Raw genomic sequence first — 19,600 nt, 5'->3', positions numbered from 1 at the left:
GGTTCTGACCTCATCGTTCCCACCCAGCTTCTTTCACTGCAGACACACAGCGTGACGTCACCCACAGGTCCTTCAACCTTGGCGTCGGAAGAGAGAAGACACATCGGCTCCAGGCGTCTGAGAGAGTACAGTTGAATCTGCAGCAGCATCACTGTGTGCAGGTAAGCATAGTAAACTCCCTAGGGACGAGCATATTACCCTCTCGGACAGCTGGAGCCCATGTATCTTCTCTGTCCGACGCCAAGGTTGAAGGACCTGTGGGGGACGTCACGCTGTGTGGGAACGATGAGAAGTGCATGACTCTGATTTGTCAGCGTCATACACTTCTATTCACAACGCCCAGTTGGTAAAAACAATACACGCCCAGTTGGTAAAAACACAATACACGCCCAGTTGGTAAAAATACAATACACGCCCAGTTGGTATAAACACAATACACGCCCAGTTGGTAAAAATACAATACACGCCCAGTTGGTATAAACACAATACACGCCCAGTTGGTAAAACGAGAAAACACGCCCAGTTGTCCATTGAAAAGCTCATTTGCATAAATATAAAATTGCTCATAACTTGGGCAAAATTTTTTTTTAAAAAAAACAACAAAACTTTGCTGTAATCTACATTGCAGCGCCGATCACATTCAATAGGAGATAGGGATTTGATAATCTGGTGACAGAGCCTCTTAAAATTCAAGGGAGGAGAGAGCATAATAAAAAGGAGGAAAAAAACATCCAAGAAATCCAAGTTAACCCTGGTTGATCCAAAGGAAGGCAAATTAAAAGTATAGATAAATGGATTAAAAAAACTTTTTTTTGGCCAAATGACCCCCGTAAGTGCCTTTTATCGGTTTACAATATTCTTTATATGGGACATTTATATATTCATATGTTAATCATATCTCCCCCCAGAATGTCTTTTCCCCAAGACTGAATGAATATAATCACCTAGCCCATTTCCTGTGTAGCAAGCATAATAATATTATTAAAAGATAGGAATTAAAGTGGTTGTTCTATATTTGTGGCCATACATTCTGCTTTTATTTTGTCATATACGAGATATTTGCTGCTGCCATTTCTAAGCGGCGACCCTCTGAGTTTCCTCCTGGCTGGGTAGGCAGCGTCATTTCTGCCCAGTAATGGCTACCTGAGGAGCTGCGCGCTAGGCAGCAAGGCCCTGAGTAATGAGCACAAAATGTATAAAAGGGGTTGTCCAGATTAAAAAAACAAACAAAAAAAGGCTGCTCTTTTTTTTTCTCCTGAACTAGCGCAATATTTTTCCATAGGCCGTCTCTGGTATTGCAGCTCATTCCTAATGAAATAAATAGTGCTGGTCAGCAATACCAGATACAGCCCGAGGCTAAGGATGGTGCCGTTTCAATTACTTCTACATTATAGACCAACAGATTACAGATTTTAAATGACATGAATTTTATGATAAGAAGAATTTCTGATTTCCAAAACTTTATTAATTTAACTATAAATGTATGTACAACCTTTCTTTAGTTTTAAACAAGCAGTAGAGAACAAAAATATTGTAATACTTTAATCAATGGTGTCATCATAAGCCACGCTCTATTCTTACAACTTTGTCAGTTTAAAAAGATTAAGGCGAGAGTCGAGGCAGGTGGCTCCGGAGGCGTATCGTATTTCCTTCAGCATTCCGCCCCATTCCTTCGTGTCATCTTCAAACCTAGAGGAACACAGAAATGTAAGTTTAGATGGATAACACGCTTATACTGTACAGTAAACATGACCTTCTTATGGGCGTTTGGGGAGTCTGTTCACATATAGCCTACTGAATGACTGAAGAAACTGAAATCCCTGGGGAACTTCATAAAATATTGATCACTAGTTTCTGGACCCATAGATCAGTTTCCGAAAGAAATATTTACCCCTAAAATCCAAACATTACTGGTACATATAAGTACTTTTGTAGCCCTTTGCTAGTTCTATCTATTCTGGGAAAGATGGGTGACCAACAATACGAAATGTTATTCTAGGTTCCACAGAAGTTGTCGTCCAGGTTTGAGTCCTTAAATGGGTTCTTTTATAATGATAACCCCTTTCCGCATTCCCTATTACATCTATTCTGACATTCTGTCATCACAGCTTCCACATAAGTTGTCGTCCAGGTTTCCGAGAGTCCTTAACGGGGTTGTCCGCTTGGACAGTACCTACTTGTTGAAAGGGTTCTTTAACAATAAGCGGTGTCACCCTGAAGACCTCCAGCCATCAGCTGTAATCTGTGGGGAAACCTGGCCGTGACTGTTTAATTTCCCTGCAGCGTCCATTTAAACCACTGGGATGCCTGTATAATACAGGATAGGACAGATCCTCCAGAGCAACTTCTCTATTCAGTCTCAGCTGACGGAATAGGGGTCAAGGGAGACCCATTTTCCCGATAGATGGGATCCAAGTCTTGTGGATATGCCTTAAATGTCTAAGTTTGGGAAACCCCAAATAGGCCTCAAACTGTAAACTGTTGACCATGAAAGCGGTCAGTCAGAACCTATAAATTTTTCCCATTCTGTACATCGGAAAAATAACTTTTATGCCTGCTTCTAGGTACCTTTCAAATGTATATATTTTCCTTGTGTACCAACACAGCACCAACAGGGCAATCTACATTCCTTGTTTAGGATCAGCTCAACTTACTTCCATACATCTGTGACCTCTGAAGGTGCAAATTCTTTTGATTCTAGCTCAACCATTGCAAATCCTCCAATTGCGTACAGAGATCCTAATGAAGTGACCAAGTTGATAGAGCTTCTTTCTTGGGGAAATTCGGTTATTGTTTCCCATCTGTAAAAAAAAAAAAAAAAGTATGGCATAAAGTGAAATATTAAATAGGCAAAACTCAAAATAATGAATTGGATTGTATAAGATGAGATAAATATGCTGTCTTTCAGAAATTGTGCCACTCTTGTCAATAGGCTGCGTCTGGTTTTGCAGCTTAGCCCGATTCACTTGTTTGGGATAGAGCTGTAATACCAGACACAGCCTACAGACAACTGTGGCGCTATTTCTGGAAGAAAGCAGCTATATTTTTTAAATCTCATACAACCCATTTTACTTGATGTTTTACAAAGGGTATGAATACAAAAATAAAACTTTTACACTGAATTTATACTGGGCAAAAAATGATAATGCAAATATCTGTACAAGTTTCTACGGAAACAATATGCAACATTTGTTGTGAAGAATTCCATTACATTGAATTATTTTTTCCACCAGTCACTGGAAAGTGCATTGTGTTCTATCGACAAATCTCATATCCCAGAGCCAAGGGTTTCATGGATACCTAGACGTGGGCACAGTCAAGTTTAGATTTAATCTTGGGATTACTGTAGGATGTGTCACTCATATAAATTTGCCAAGAAGGCTATTATATGACATCATGAACCTTTTTTCTTTTGTAGCGGTTTCACACTTATCTCCTGGGATTAATGGGCATGGCTTCAACAGCAACGGTTAACTAACCAGGATGTTCTATGAAGTTTCATAGCCATTACGGTACTTGTGAGACAAGCCCTTTTTGGATAAAAGTTGTTACATTCTAATACCCCAGGCAAATGGCTGAATTTGCTGGGGGAAGTTGCCTTCAGCTATACATGTAGTATCATGTGACGGTTCGTCCGCCAGAGCGAAAGCCACTGTTTGTTATTATCTCTCAGCTCTGGCTCACAGAGGGGTATGCTGAGCAGAGGACCACCACTATAATATCCATATGCCCTAATGGTACATGTGGACAGGGATGGTCTTTTGTGATTAGACTGCTGGGACCCACACCGATCTGCACAATGAATGGGCTGCATTGCTAGTTAAGTGTGGCTCCAAATATTTCCCTGTACAGCGGCACGTCTGGCCTCCTGTTGTGCAGGGAACGGCAACACAGCCCCATTTTTTTGAAAGCCTGAGCTGTGCTTTCTATCACCAAAGTGCAGAGGTGCCACACAAAAAGTGCACACGGATACGGTCTATCGCCAGTGGCGGATCCTCATATGGGCGTTTCGGGCGGCCGCCCGGGGCCCAAGGCTGCACGGGGGCCCATAGCTGCCCAAACCGCACAGAAGTGAAAAAAAACTCTCCAGGGCTGCTGCCGGCCGCATTCTAGCGGTCATCGGTCCCACGTGCTGCTGATGAAGAGGAGGGGGGGATGTGCAGGGGGAGTCATTTGCGGCCAGGGAACAGGGGCACAGCACATCAGCTGTAGAGAGCAGACTGTCAGATTGTGATTGGCAGGTGCTGGAGTCTCCCTGACAGTCTGCTCCTCTGTGTAGCTGTACACTGTCCCTCCTGTCTAAACCTCCAGCAGCTGCCTGATAACGGCAAAACTGAAACTAGAGGGTGAAGGACCTGTGGTGACGTCACAGTCACATGATTAAGGTCCTGGAGGCTGCCAGAGACAAGCACCGCAGAGGAAGAGACTGTGGTAAGTGTGTGTTTATGTGTGTTTGTGTGTGTGTGTGTCATAATGTAAGTCTATATAGTGTGTGCTGCAGGGGCGTAGCTAAAGGCTCATGGGCCCAGGTGCAAAATTTCAGTTTGGGCCCCCCTACGCATCTTTTCTCTAACTTTCAGCTGCATTACTGGGTCTCTAAAGTAACCCCTCATAACAAAAATATATACATCAGAGACGAATAAAACAACTTTTATAACATGGCAGGCTTAAAGCGGAGCAGTTCTATGTATGATACTATACCTAAATAATGAAGTCACCAAATAAAGGTCATATACCAGCTCTACACAGTGAAAAATGAATACACTACAGTTGTATCCCGATTTCCCTTTTCTACTCTATCCAGGCCAGACCGGCAAGACTTCTTCCAGCCACAACTTGTCTCTTCACACAAACTACAAATTATGCTGCTAGCCCCAATATCCCTCTTAGTGCCCCCTCCACCTTAATAGTGGCCCCATTTGTGCCCCAAACTGTACTAGTGCCCCCTTTTGTTCCCTACAAAGTAATAGTGTCCCACCACAAAATCAGAATGCCTTTTTTGTGCCCCACAGTAATACCCTCCTTTGTGCCTTGTACAGTCATAATACCAACTTTTTTGCCCCCACAAAGGGATTGCTGCCCCCTATGTCCTCCTACACAGGATAAATTCCACCTGGGCAGTTGATAATTTTATTAATTGCAACATATTTAAAATGGTTTTCCCAGAATCATAAATGATTACCTATCCACAGTATATTTGATCATTCTCTTATTGCTGGAGGTGATCGAGAGACCAGGGGTCACAAAGCCTCAGATCCACCTAACTGCACCCCTGCAGTAAAGAGGAGCTTGAATGGAGTGGCTGTTGAGCATACGCCCGCTGCACCATTCACGGTCTATGACAATGACGTAAACAGCCGAGTGCTGTACTCGGCTGTTTCTGTCATTCCCTCAGACTTTGAATGGAGCAAGTAGAGTGCATGCACGACCGCTGCTCCATTCAATGTCCTGCTTACAGTGAGGAGAAATGGGGGGTTTGGAACCCCAGTTCTCATGATTGGTGGGGGTCCCAGCGAAAACAAAATGATCACTTATCCTAAAGATAGGTGGTAATTTATGATTCTGGCAAAAAAAACAACTTTATAAACCTGTAGGAGGAGCCTCTTTATTATCTATAGCTTCCTAATGGACACTGGCATACAGAGCTGTGTGCTTCACATTACAGCACAGCTCCAGACCTGTAATGTGCAATCATTCATGACCCACAGTAACCTCTAGACCCCTTATCAGTGTCTTCCCGATAACTGGAGGCTGAGCTGTCCTGTAATGAATTATGACACTCAGTAACCTCTTATCAGTGTCCTGTCTGCGCTGCTCTCACTGCTGAATCCTCCCGTTCTGTCCTCTATTTGCAGGATAGAAAGAACAGAGAGAGACAGCAAAGCACAAACACAGTATAGGAAAAACCACTAAAGAAAGACAGTGTAACTGATTCCTGTCCAGAACTCACATGGATGTGGGGGAAATGACCTGCGATGAGAAAGGAGCTTCTCCTTACAGAGCGTGTGTATCTAGACTCCTCCTCCCCTGTCTCCTCCAATCCAGTGCCTCAGAGCACAAGAAGGGAGGGGGGAGTACACACGCTGCTGCACCTGCGCTGTGTAAAAATTAATTCTATCTAAGAAGTAATGATACGGTCACTCTAAGTGTGGCGAGGGGGGCCCGTGGGCCCCTCAGGCTTAGGGGCCCGGTCGCAACTGCGACCGCTGCGACCCCTATAGCTACGCCACTGGTGTGCTGTGTATATAGTGTGTGCTGTGTATATAGTGTGTGCTGTGTATATAGTGTGTGCTGTGTTTATCGTGTGTGCTGTGTTTATCGTGTGTGCTGTGTTTATCGTGTGTGCTGTGTTTATCGTGTGTGCTGTGTTTATCGTGTGTGCTGTGTTTATCGTGTGTGCTGTGTTTATCGTGTGTGCTGTGTTTATAGTGTCTATAATGTAAGTCTATATAGTGTGTGCGTGTAGTGTGTGTGGTTTGAATATATAGTGTGTGGTGTTAGTGTGAATTGTATATAGGGTGTTTAATCTCACATTTTTTGTGTGTGAAATAATTTCCCACCCATAGAGCCCTCTGCAGTAAGTCAGATGCTCAGAACCCCCCCCCCTGCAGTATAATCTCCCCCATAGAGCCCCCAGTAGTTATTATACTGCAGGGGGGGGGGGGGGGGGTCAGAGCGTTTGATTGACTGTTGAGGGTTCTGTAGGGGAATAACTCCTTCCCCCCCAGAGCCATAAGAGCGGATTTACACGAACGTCGTACGGACCTATGCAAGTCTATGGGGCAGTGCAGACCGTCAGTGATTTTTGCGCAGCGTGTGTCCACTACGTAAAACTCACGACATGTCCTATATTTCTGCGTTTTTTGTGCAACACGCACCCATTGAAGTCAATGGGTGCGTGAAAATCACGCATGTCACATGGAGGCACCTCCGTGGGACATGCGTGATTTGCTCAACAGCAGTAAACCTATGATTGCAAACAGAAAAGCACCACGTGTTACAAACATACAGAGTGTCATAATGATGGCGGCTGCGCGAAAGGCACGCAGCCGCGCATCATATGGTGATGACACACGGAGCTGTTAAGTGTCTTTTGCGCGCGCAAAACGCCGCATTTTTTGCGTGTGCAAAACGCACACGCTCGTGTAAATCCACCCTAAGTGTCAGACGCTTAGACCCTCCCATAGGGCACTCAGAAGTCAGTCAGATGCACTGGGGAGGGGTGTCTGACTGCTTAAAGGGTAACTAACTAACTTTTTTCAAAAAATTACATGTCATAGTGATATGTCAAATGTTCTAATCGGTGGGGGTCCGGGCACGGAGACCCCACCAATCGCTGAAACAAAGTGGCAGAAGCGCTCAGGTGAGTGAGGAGCCACTTTGTTTCTGATCGTCTTTCCTCTGATAGCCGAGCATGCGGTGTAAGGGCACAACAGAAAGTCTATGAGTCCGTACACCGCGACGAGGAAAGACAATCAGAAATGAAGTGGAACAGCGCTCACCCGGGCACTCCTGCTGCTTTGTTTTAGTGATCGGTGGTGGTCTCAATGCTGGGACCCCCATCGATAAAAACTTCTGACATATCACTCTCACTATGACACGCCAAATGTTTTTTTAAAGTTTAGTTACCTCTTGGGGACTGAATTTATTGGTTTGAGTTAATGTATGGGCCTGGGGTCTTAATTTGCTTAGGGGTCTGGGGTATAAGACAATTTATGGTGTTTATGTCTGAATTTTTATGTTGCTATAGACGCTGAAAATGGCTACAGAATCAAGGGGAAAAGATTTCTCATCAGGAAACTCTGCAGTCATCAGGAGAAGTCGCCATAACGGTCTGTGTCAGATGGAGAAGAAAAGAGAACGACCCATCAGTGAAGACATCTCCTGTGAGTCATTGCCTTTATAGATCTGTCCCCTCTCCTGACATGTCAGTTATCGGAAATCCTTGTATTCCACATAAAGTCTTTGTGTACCCAGGACTAATAGACAAATGCGTGTTACCATTCCCCTTGTCAGGAGGACGTGTCCCTACACAGTGTGATACTGTCAGCGATGGTTGGAGACAGTACGTAGGGACACAGCTCTTTGACAAGGGGAATCGTAGCACTCATTTGTCAATGCTCACACAGAAAGGTGGTGTTTAATATAGACATGACGTGGCAGGGCGGTGGTGGACAAGGGGCCCAAGCTTGAGGAACAGCCCAGGGCCCATGGTTTACTTAATCCGCCACTGTCTATCGCAGCCCCTCTCTTAAAAGAGAGAGGCCCCGCATAACCATTCCCCGACCCTCGGAACGATAGGCCTAGAGGATCGATGATCCCCCCCTCCCCGAAGCTTAGGGAGACCCAAACACACTCCTAGGCTTCTACCTGGGCTGCCACCCCAGTGTCAACCTAGGAGCCTGCATCAAGTTCGCACCTCCACTCCAAAGATGGGAGGCCAGGTGCAGGGGAAAACGGAACCAGATGGCCACACAATTTCCCCCTAGACCTCAGGAGGGTCCCAAAAGGGCACCGCATTCCAAAATCCTTGTGACAAACACATAGTGAAAAAACAAAATTAAGTAAGTGGATGTGCGCTGTGATAGAGCCTTTACATCTGCCAGGTATAAAAAATTCCTCATCTCTCAGCCAGAAGGCCCGGAGAATAAAGGTGCATGCAAATGTGCCTTCACTCAGTGGGATCCCACCCCCCAGTGAGTTAGGGCACCCCAGGGTCACCAGCCCTGGGGCACATAGCAACTCGTGCTTCCAAACTACCCGACCTCCTGACCTCGATCCGGCAGTCACCTACAAATGGTACCTTTAAACCAAATGCGTACACCAGAGCGATGACCGTTGTGGCTCCCTGCCCTCACCTCGGCATTCTGTCATCCCTCTACGATGGCCCATCAACCACCGGCAGAGATGATTACTAACCTCAGCTTGAGCAGGTACTACACTTGATCCATTCCCTTCTTGGTATAGTATTAAGCCATATTATATGACGTGAATACCCCTTTAATGTAACCACTTAATCTTTTGGAAGGTACTGATTATCCTTGCGGCGATCCAGCTTGTAGGGAGTCTTAAGGGCAGTGCTCAATGGGAAAAAGTATGCAAAATAGCTCTCCTCCAGAAGAAAGAAAAAACTCTAGTGCCACCTACAGGCGACTACGAGAGCGGTTTTGTTCTCTCTGGAGGAGAGCTATTTTGCTTCTACTTCATAGCATTTAAAAATGGCAGCTACAAATTTTCTGTAAATGGGCTTTCTAAATTCCGAATTTTTCTACAAAACGTGCGCCCTCCATACGTAAAACTGTGTTCCGTTGAAAGAAACCTCACATTCAGCTAAACATAGTGACTATGCCATGGTGCTCATGTTAGTTAGAGGAATTTAGAGAATATTTCACTCAGTCCTTGCAATAAAAACTAAGTCCAGATGAGCTTCAACTTACACGGTAGTGGAGGCTTTAAAGCTTTGTCTGGTAACAGACCTCACCAAATTCTTCTTGGTAGAAGTCCTGGATATAAGTGGAGCTATTGGGTTACCCAGAAAGCGTACAAGTGTCTCTCCCTCATACTTACTTATTTGTGGTAATATCATAGGCTTCCACTGATGCGGTCAGTCCTTCCTCTGTGACTCCACCAGCAACAAAGATCTTGTCTTTATGGACAGCAACACCAAACATTGAGCGAGGTGTTTTCATTGGGGGAAGGTCTTTCCAGTCTCCTTTCTTGGGATTGAATGTAAACAGTCTGCCCGTACATTTGCTGTAATGAGAAACACATACTTTGCTTTCCATCACATGACACAGGAATCCATCAATGTAGGCTTTATAGGCCTTACCACACGCTCTTATCTTATGTCCAGAAGATGGCTAGTTTATCCAAATATTCACGAGACCTTTCTTAAATGACTATCCAGTCTCAGGTGGGCCGATGGTGCAGGTATAAGGGAATAGTACAGTCTATAACCTATTGGCAAAGGAGAAGGGGGGAGGTGCAGTCCCCTTGATGGTGGAAGCCCATGAACACTAGCCCTCTTTACCTTTCCTAAAATCCTGCCCTGGAGGCACCCTTTGAAATTAAAGTGCATCCAATGATTTCGATGGATGTTTATAGTTTGTCGTCAAGTATGGCTGTAGCTCATATAGGGAGATTTAGGCAGGGCCTCCGCCGAGAAAGGGTTGCTGAGCTTCCTAGCTTGATTCAAGATGGCGGGCTTATTATCTGACAATGGTGTAAAAGTGGCATCAATTACTGGCAAATGAACTAGCATGCTATATCTGATATTAGAGGTAGATAACCAAATTTCAGTAGCTTCAAGGGTGTAATCCCATTAATATATGGATTTTGTGTTCAGATATACTAGTTGTAGAAGGCACTGTTCACACAGGCTTCATGGTCCCTTTCTGTCAGTATCTGCTTTATTCGTCTTGGAAAATAACCTAACAGAAACCTGACAAACATATAAGAAGTCAAAGGGATTCCAAAAAAGCTTAGAAACAGATGAGTCATGAACCGACCCTAACAATATTTATCAAGCAACAACTAGTTTCCAAAGATCCAAAAGGAGAATAACACCAAAAATCATGTTCCTACATGTCAGACGATAACTTTGGTGGATCTAGGTACCAACTGCATAAACAATGGGTCTACAGCACTCTATAGGGCATCTGAAATCCTTCAGCACTACTAGGAGATTATGTAGGGTCATGTGCTGGACAAACCGACTAGAAGACTACACTGGAAAATGACGCTCCTTTATAGTAATACTGTATCATATACACACTTACTTGTCATCTGTTTTTCCTCCAACACAATAGATCAGCCCATTATGTGACACTACAGAATGTCCATAAACCTTGATGGGAAGTTTCTTTGCCTCGTTCCAAGCCACTGATCTGAAAGAGCATAAAGAAACTTAATAACACGTCAGGGGGGTGTCAAATGGTAACGGGCTTGGTAACTATATACAACATACTTAACATCATAAGAAAACACTGTATCAAGTGACTCTTCAGATTGCAGGTCTTTGCCAGCGATGGCATAGATACAGTTGTCGGCCTCACCCAGCCCAAAAAGACATCTGGCTGATGGTAGTGGTGGCAGTCCAATCCATTCCCCACCAATGCTGTCCAGCTGCAGTACAGAAGAACGGAATTAAAATATGATATTACGTAAACGTGACATATGTATTTTGTACATATTTTTAAAGATTTATTAGAAATAATTTAATGAAGAGTAAAATTCATTGTAATTACCTATCATCCTGAGTATTGTAAAGGTTCAAACGAAAAAACAGGAGGAATCCTCCAGCTCACCAACAGGATGTCTCAGTCCAGACTGATCTCGGATCATTTGTGACGGCACACGACAAGATAGTGGAGGAAAAGAAAGGAAAAAACCTTCGATCCAGCGCTAGAATATCTTTAAAAGGAAACAGTGTTCCAAGTTTATGTACAAGCCATGAATAAGGAAAAGACCGTTGTCCGAAACGCGTAGGCCAATTTATACTGCAACCACCCCTGTGCACATTGGTATTTTTATTTCGTTTGGAATTAACTTGGAACACTGTTTCCTTTTAAAGATATTTTAAAGACAGTCTTTCCTTTCTTTTCCTCCACCAATGTAAATGTTTCCACGTTTTCTAATCTGCTCTCACCTTAATCTTTTTTTAGTGAAGCAGTAAAATATATTTTAAAGCTGTCCACAGACACCCTTTATTAGTAAAATACTGTATGTGGCTACCAATATAACAGAATAAGTCCATAAATGCACAGTTGTATATTCATTTTACCATAATAGCCTATTCTTAAATGGGTTGACCACTTTGGACACACCCTTTTAGTTAGAATAGCCACCAGAAATAAACTGATCATAGAGTGTCCTAGTACTGGTATACTGGTACCTTATGTACCCCGCAGCAGTGTTTAATTTCCCTGCAGTGCCACCACAGGGGAAATAAAGCATTACAAGGTGTCCATTGAAATGAATGGGATGTTCATGTAATGAATGGATCTGCTGGGTCCTCCAGAGAGAGATGTTCTTCGTACCAGTCTCCACTCTTGCATGGAGGTTCTGAATGAGGAACCCCACTCTATTAACTATGAATTCCCCAACAGAGTATTTGAAAATGGGTTTTCTAAACCAGACGATACCTCTAAAAATATTTCAGTCTAAATTTCCTAAAAGTTCTCATAGATATTAGATCTTTATGTCTATGGGTACTTCAGGCCAACAAATCTTGAGGTAAAGCAATCACTTGAGTTGGATTTTTCAGATGAGTCATTGTTCTTCCCAAGATAAACTACCTCGAACTGACAAACATGCACATCCCACATACACAAACATGCAGAACCTCTGACTACTATATAATGACACCATTTGATGGCTACACCACCACCATGTTTGTAAATTATTAATATATTGAGTTAATTTGGATTATTTTGTGTTAATATTGGATTAATTGTTTCATTGTATTCTATTTATATATACTTTATATGAGAGATCGATATTATTATTTTTTTTACGTCTAGCCTAGCCTTTGCACGGTTTTACTGAAGGGCAGTTATACACAATGGGATGACTCATGGCACCTCTAGTAAGACTTCTGGTTCTCAGACTCTTTCAGCACCACAGATGTCACTGTATGGGAAATGGAAGATAACACCTCAAACTGGTCAATGGCCGTCAATCTGCACATATCACTACTCACTGGATTAATTGGTTCATGCATGATGCCACATGGTTATTCAGAGTCTTGAGTCTCAATAGCTGTCAAGACTTAGAATGACCATGTGGCATCATGCATGACCCAATTAATCCAGTGAGTAGCGAGCGATATGTGTAGATTTTAAAATAATCCTCCACATACAAATGCAACTATGGACATTTGGTTTGACTCCTCAGACACCATATATATATATATATATATATATATAACGAAGATAGGACATTATTGATCAGTTCATACGAAGATAGATGTGCAGTCCCCATAAATCTGTCTATGGTCACTTTGACCAAAATATATCCATGTGCCAAGATTACAAAAAAACTGCCCGTAAATGGGTGTCAGCAGATCCTGCCATTATCAGCAGAATCTTCTAACAAATTGTCTTGCATTGCTGCTGCCAGATCTCACCCCATCATTCATTCTCAGGAAAAAGACCATCGGTTATGTTGGCTTTTATAGGCCACTCTTCCCTCTCCACAGAAATAACAGTTCAGCTGAAATGAACGTGCATGTAAAGAGAGAGCAGGTGTAATAACTGCCAGCAGAAGATCTTTTGTCCAGCAATAATCTAATTCCTATGGCCAGCCTGGCTATCTACACAAGTAATGCTGACATATGTGTAAGCTCAGTAAGTATGGTGTGTGTGCACTGAATGGGATATTGCAACCCATGCCAGTTATAAAATATAGTCATTTTTAATCTAAATAATCTGTACAACAGCGCTCATCAGTGTCTTAAAGTGAATGTCCACCCTTGAACATCATTTTGTTTCTTTTATGTGGTGATCATTTTCTTAATATGTCTTTATAGCCATCAGTTTTCTAGATCAGAGCTCCAAATCCCCTGCATGGACATAGAGTCCTGTTCACACGATGTTTTTTGCAGGCAGAAAATTCTGCCTTCAAAAATCAGCTCGTGTTTTTTTTTTTAAAGTTTTTTTTTTCTCTTTCTTCAACAGGCAAAGGAAAAAAACGTGAGAATTTTTTGCCATTCGCGGCGTTTTTTTCCATCTCCCATTGATTTCAATGGGCTTTTTTGGGCGGAAAAGCCTCAAGATAAGGCATGTCGCTTCTTGTTGCCTCCACCTGCCATTGAAATCAATGGGAGGCAATTTCGGACGTTTTTTGCCATGGTTTCTATGGCAAAAAAACTCAGTTTGAACAGGGCCTAATGAGTTTTATATTGATGGCTTGCCCTCAGGATAAGCGATCAATATCAGATCAGTGGGGGTCTCTGACTTCCTACAGTTCCGTACATTCGATAGTGGCTGTGTCTAGAATTGCAGCTCAGAGCAGATCAGTCCTAGTCTAGGGAATGGGACTGAGCTGCAATACCAGGCATATCCACTACCAAATGTATGGAGCTGTGCCTGGTAAGCAGTAAAGAGGCCCCTTCAATTAGCTGATCAGTGGGGGTGCCAGGAGTCGGATGTCCACCAATCTGATATTGATGCGCTATCCTGAAGTCCTGGAACATCCCTTTAATCGTAACATTCTCACTGCCTACAGGTACCACTTTGGGGAGCTTACTGCATACGGTTTATGCAAGGATCTCAATAATAATATAGTATGCAGTAAGCTTCTAAGAACCCTCTAGTGATGGATACAGGCAGCCAGAATGAGATCGTTTGACTATGTCGGGGATTTGGAGCTCTGTATTACAAAAATGTAGCGCTCACTGCTATAAAGATATATTATGAAATCCATCAGCACAGAATGTTGGACCTAACAATTACATGAGGTTAAGAGATGTAGAATAGTTCCAGGATGCTAGTAATCCTAGTATTTCCGAACTTAACTTTTTGGCATAATCTCTTAAACTATTATAAAGAATGAATTCAAGAATAAAAATGCTCTGCAACCAAAAAGGTAAGAACTCATAAAATCTATTAATAACATAATAAAAAAAAGTCTCTTCACCTCTACATACCTGGAAGAAGTAGGACTGTAAAGGATTGTCCTTACTTTCATCATCCACATACAGACCACCAATGACATACACTTGTTTTGATTTGGTGACTATACTGGAATGATTTCTTGGAATCTGTTCAGACAGGGCTACCAAGAAGCATTCGTTTTCTGCAGGATCATAAGCCACTGTAGCCGTGTCACTGACCATTACGATAAGATCTTTTACAAACATGCCATGTCTAGGAATGTCATTCAGGTATCCAGGAAGTAAATCTTCATCCCCAACATCACCAGCTACTGCCTTATCTTTGGAGGGCTCGGGCAGTTTGCCTCCAAAGGCATCTTTAATAACTTTAATCCTTTTCTGGATTTCAGGATCCTCTTTGAGCAACTCCTCCTTTTCTACACGATCCTTAAAATATTTTTCGGTCATAAGACGAAATCGAATGCAGTCAAAGACATCAGCCAGACTCTTCACTTTGTTCTCCTTGTCCGTCTTGGCCCATTTCATCACGGCCTCAAACACGGTTTCTTCTTTTTCAACATTTACCATATCACTAGAAATAACGGCTATCAATTCATGTGGAGCAAGCTGCAAAAAATCATCTTCATCACATATCTGACTGAATCGGTCACTCACATAGTCTCTTGCAGTGACTGCAAGGCGTGGACAGTCCAGAAGAAGACCTAACCTGAAGATAGCCAGGCAATTAGCAGGTGAGAGGCGCCTTTGAAGGTAGGTGACACACACAGTGAAGACAGATGGGATCTGGAAACGACTGGCCAATGCAAAGATATCCTGGACATTTCCATCGTTAAGGTCAATATCGGCCGAGTAGAGGTATTTAAGAATGGCTTCCATTACACTTGGGTCGACGTTGTCCAGCTCCACATTTTTTTTCTTCTCTTCGATTTCATCAGACAAGAAGAACTCCCGGAAATAAGGACTACAGGCTGCAAGGATCAGCCTGTGACAAGATAGACTTTTGTCACCAGCTTTCAGGAAGCAATCAACAAACTTATTCTCATCAAGAAGTTCTTTCAGTCCATCCTGAAGAAGAGTTGATTGATAAAGCCTAAGTTCTTCCTTTAAATCCCGGGTGGGTTCCATTTTTCTTTGCTTGAAGAGCAGAGGGTTCCAGGGAGAAAGCAAAAAGGCCTTAGCTGTTGTCAGCTCCCAAGTCAAGCAGTAAAAGGGCTGATCTGTGAACTCTGCCAAGCTTAAACTCTCTGCAATTTAAGCCTGCCTGCTAAATATAGGTACAGGCTCTTACAATATGGAATTCAGGTTGGCCAATTTGGAAAGAGGAATGGCTCCTGCAGCTGTCACAGATTGAAAGAAACAACTGTAGATTTTGGTTGTTACTAGGGTGAGATAGCTTTGTAAAAACGGACTGTTGCATTGAAAGGATAACATTTTGCATCTAATTCTCTTACTGGGTTTCCTGGAAATTATAATCTAATTATCGTGTACATGTGCAATAAACAATGCTATCGTTTCCTTAAAGGCTATGTACACTTTTTTATTAAATCAATGTTTTTCTGTGTTTTTAAGATTTCTTTTTAATTGACTTTTATTATAAAAATGTTTTACTTTTTACGATACAACATCGTCTATATATCCTGTATACCAAGAAGCTGTATTGTTCTCTTTCAGCTGATTCCGTCAGTTCAGCTCGGGTGAGAACGGGTCCTGTGTGTCTCTGACACAGCATTCACATAATATTGATCACATCTAAGTTATGAACTGATCGATATTATGTGGATCCTGTGTGTCAGAGATGCACAGGACCCACTCTCAGCCGAGTTGAACTGACGGAATCGTCTGCGAGAGAATAATGCTTCTATGTAGACAGGATACATAAAAGCTGTGTTGTAAAGAGTAAAAACTAATTTTTAATTAAAGTCATGTAGAAAAGCGCCAAATTTGTTATGCTAACTAAATAGTAGCCTAAAACACTGATTTCTTTAGTGGCTAGTTACTGGGCTTAGCACTAGTAACACACACCTATCTAGCTGTGTAAGGCAGGTCTGTACAGTGCACCTTCCATGCTGGAAATGGCGCCAGAACTCCACTCTATATATTCCCTCTCATCATGAATCTCTAGCGCTGAATGGAGATTTCTGATTGGCTGTTATTATTCCTGACTCAACCCAAGCGACAATAAAAAGCTTACCTTTTTGTACAGCCCCCCAAAATCTGCTACCCTAAACTGGTCATGTGACATCTCTCATTATATTACAGTTCTGTGCTGGAAAAAAAAAGCTGGTTTATTAAACATTTGGGATTAGCAAATGACAGATTAAAGGAATTTCACTGTACATGATTACGGTTGATTGTAAAAATAGTCATACAATGTATTTCTGTATAAAAATGCTAACAATTTTGGGTGTAATAAATTTATTTACAACTGATACGTTTCGCAGACCACTTCTGCCCCTTTCTTCATATGCTTTTTCTTAAATTATAATTATTCGACATCTTAAATTTGATTTCCTTACGTTGCTGTATACTGTGAAAAGTGTCTCTAGAGATTAAGGTTATGTATGTTGGCAGTGAAAGTTACTGATGTTTCTAAATTTAGCTGCCCCTAAGGCTCTGTTCCCATCTGCGTTTTTATTTCCGTGTTTCTTTTCCATCATAGGAACAGAAACAATAGAAATGTAGAAATGTAGGATGGATCCAGTCAAGTTTCCATCGCTTTACCATACAAAATATTGCTGCATGCTGCGCTATTTTGTCTGGGATTTTTGATGGAATCTGCGATGGAGGCTCGATCGAAGTTGTGAACGAAGTCTAAACAAAGCAGCCGCAGCAGTGAAATCTTGGAATGGAATATTACGCCCTCACTTAGTCATTTAGTTTAGTTTGTCACAAACCATAGGTGGTGCTTACTGAGGTGACTGATGAGCAAGGTACTTGAAGAAAAAATGGATTATTCGTTCTGGCGCTGCTCACTGGGAGTAACAAACTTCAAACAGGTCCATTTGTAGATGTTCACATTTTATTGATTGCCAAGTATGTACAGATGAAACGCGTTTTGGGACCATACTTGTCGCTTTGTCAAGCAGACACCAACGGACCGGTTTGAGGTTTGTTACTCCCAGCAAGCAGTGCCAGAATAAGGTATCTCCACGTCTGTTTCACCGGTTACCTCTGTCACGTACCTCAGTTCAGGGATATAGGCAGCAGCTTGGTGACATGCCAACAAGCAGTATACCCTCAGATATGTCATAAATGTCTGATAGGTGTCCACAGCATCCAGGTGGAGAATCAATGGAGAGGTAGCCGAGCTTGTGCACATCCCTCTCCATTTCATTCTGTGGGAGTTACAAGAACAGCCAAGTAAGTGTGATTGACTGTTTCTGTAACTCTAATGGATATGCCCTAAATATCTGAAATGAGAAAAAGACATAATATTTGTACTTATCGGTTTTAAAAAACATACCAAAACGCGTCACAAAGGCAGTTGCAGTTTTTGGGTCTGTTGGTGGGAAACGCCCTAAAAAATACCACACCTAGACTATGTGGTTTGGAATAAATGGCAACAAAAGGCCACAAACAAAAAACCCAATGGGCGAGATTTATTAATACAATGCAGTCTCTCTCCCCAGAGCTGTACTCACAATGAATAAAGGGATTTCAGATCTGCAGATGATGAGCAGGTTGTATTTCTGTGGCATTAATTACGTGAAAAAACCTTTAAAAGAATTTTTTCCAATTAATTCACCTAAAAGTAATATTTTTCTAGATAATTCTGTCAGTAAATTGTCACACCCCTGCCACACCACACTGGGACAGTCAGCTGCTAAAACAACAGCTGAGCAAAGGGCTCAGTTGACATTGAGTCCATGTTTAGCTGAGCACATGTTAGACGGTAGCCGGTGATCTAAAGGACTGGCAGCTGTACCACACTGCTTATAACAATATACATGACTTAATTCTCTCCAAATAGAAGGAAAATGCTACACAGGGCAGGAAACATCTGACCTCACACTATGCACTAATCTCCCAATAGTATTTACACTTGGTTAATAGCTTTGCATGGATGTCCAGTAACCGTGCTAGTAAAGATACTAGGGTCATTTTTTTGTAATTTTTTTTTCTATGAACAGACAACATTTGACCTCTAGTTTGAAGGTACTACATTTTTATTTTTTTAGGATATTGAATCATACATGCTTTGCTTTTATCACCATGGCAAATTATGGACAACCTTTAGTTTGCCTGTGGAGTACAAGCCACAGACTGACTTAAAACAGTCTATGGTCCATTAACAGGCTGCAAGGAGGACAGAAAAATTAGCTTTCCCTGCTATTGCTGAAGATTACTTGCGGCAGGAGTAATTAGATCATAAAAGTGCACACGACAGAGTTCGGGCCGTGGAAAATGGTCCGCGTATTGGCCGCATTTCCCGGCCCGACCACAGTACAGGTGAACGGGACTCCTGCCATCATAGATGTTTTATGATGCTAGGAGTCTCTGCCTCCCTACGGAACTGCTGTTCTGTACTGTATAATTTTATTCAGTATGGAAGAGCAGTTCCGTGAGGAGGTAGATGCTCCTAGCTTCATAAAGGACTATGATGCCAGGAGTCCCGTTCATCTGTACCGTGGTCAGGCCGGGAAATGCGTCCAACACGCGGATCATTTTTCATGGCCCGAACTCGGTCGTGTGCAAGAGGTATTAGGGAGTTGTAGAAAATGCAACTTCATGATGGATTTTGTGTGACGCCAAACTAGAAGTACACTACAGTATGCTCTAAATATTTGATACTACAGGGGCTTTGTTACAACTAAAACTGAATTAACCTATTGTATCTTCAGATAGAACGTTCATTAGATAATTAATCCGAGCAGGAGTACAAAACAGATTTCTTATAGTATATATTCCACTAAATGATGAATAAACTAGGAGCACATATACAGCCTATATGGCAATCTGTCACGTAGCAGGTTTGTGGACCCACTA

General features: G+C 42.4%; 1 protein-coding gene across 1 annotated transcript; it reads right to left on the bottom strand.

The window, feature by feature from the left end:
* Nucleotides 1–1,493: 1,493 nt before the first annotated feature.
* KLHL41 (kelch like family member 41) lies at nt 1,494–16,246 on the bottom strand. Its single transcript, XM_075829411.1, has 6 exons — nt 14,648–16,246; nt 10,967–11,124; nt 10,779–10,886; nt 9,568–9,753; nt 2,655–2,801; nt 1,494–1,689 (listed from the first exon to the last, which is right to left on the bottom strand). Exons 1-6 carry the CDS (start codon nt 15,737–15,739, stop codon nt 1,578–1,580), a joined length of 1,803 nt encoding a protein of 600 aa, XP_075685526.1. The 5' UTR covers nt 15,740–16,246; the 3' UTR covers nt 1,494–1,577.
* Between the last annotated feature and the right edge of the window lie 3,354 nt (nt 16,247–19,600).

Source organism: Rhinoderma darwinii, chromosome 6, assembly GCF_050947455.1.
Source record: "Rhinoderma darwinii isolate aRhiDar2 chromosome 6, aRhiDar2.hap1, whole genome shotgun sequence".
Classification (NCBI taxonomy): Eukaryota; Metazoa; Chordata; class Amphibia; order Anura; family Rhinodermatidae; genus Rhinoderma; species Rhinoderma darwinii.
This window is presented reverse-complemented; position numbering and strand designations above follow the sequence as displayed.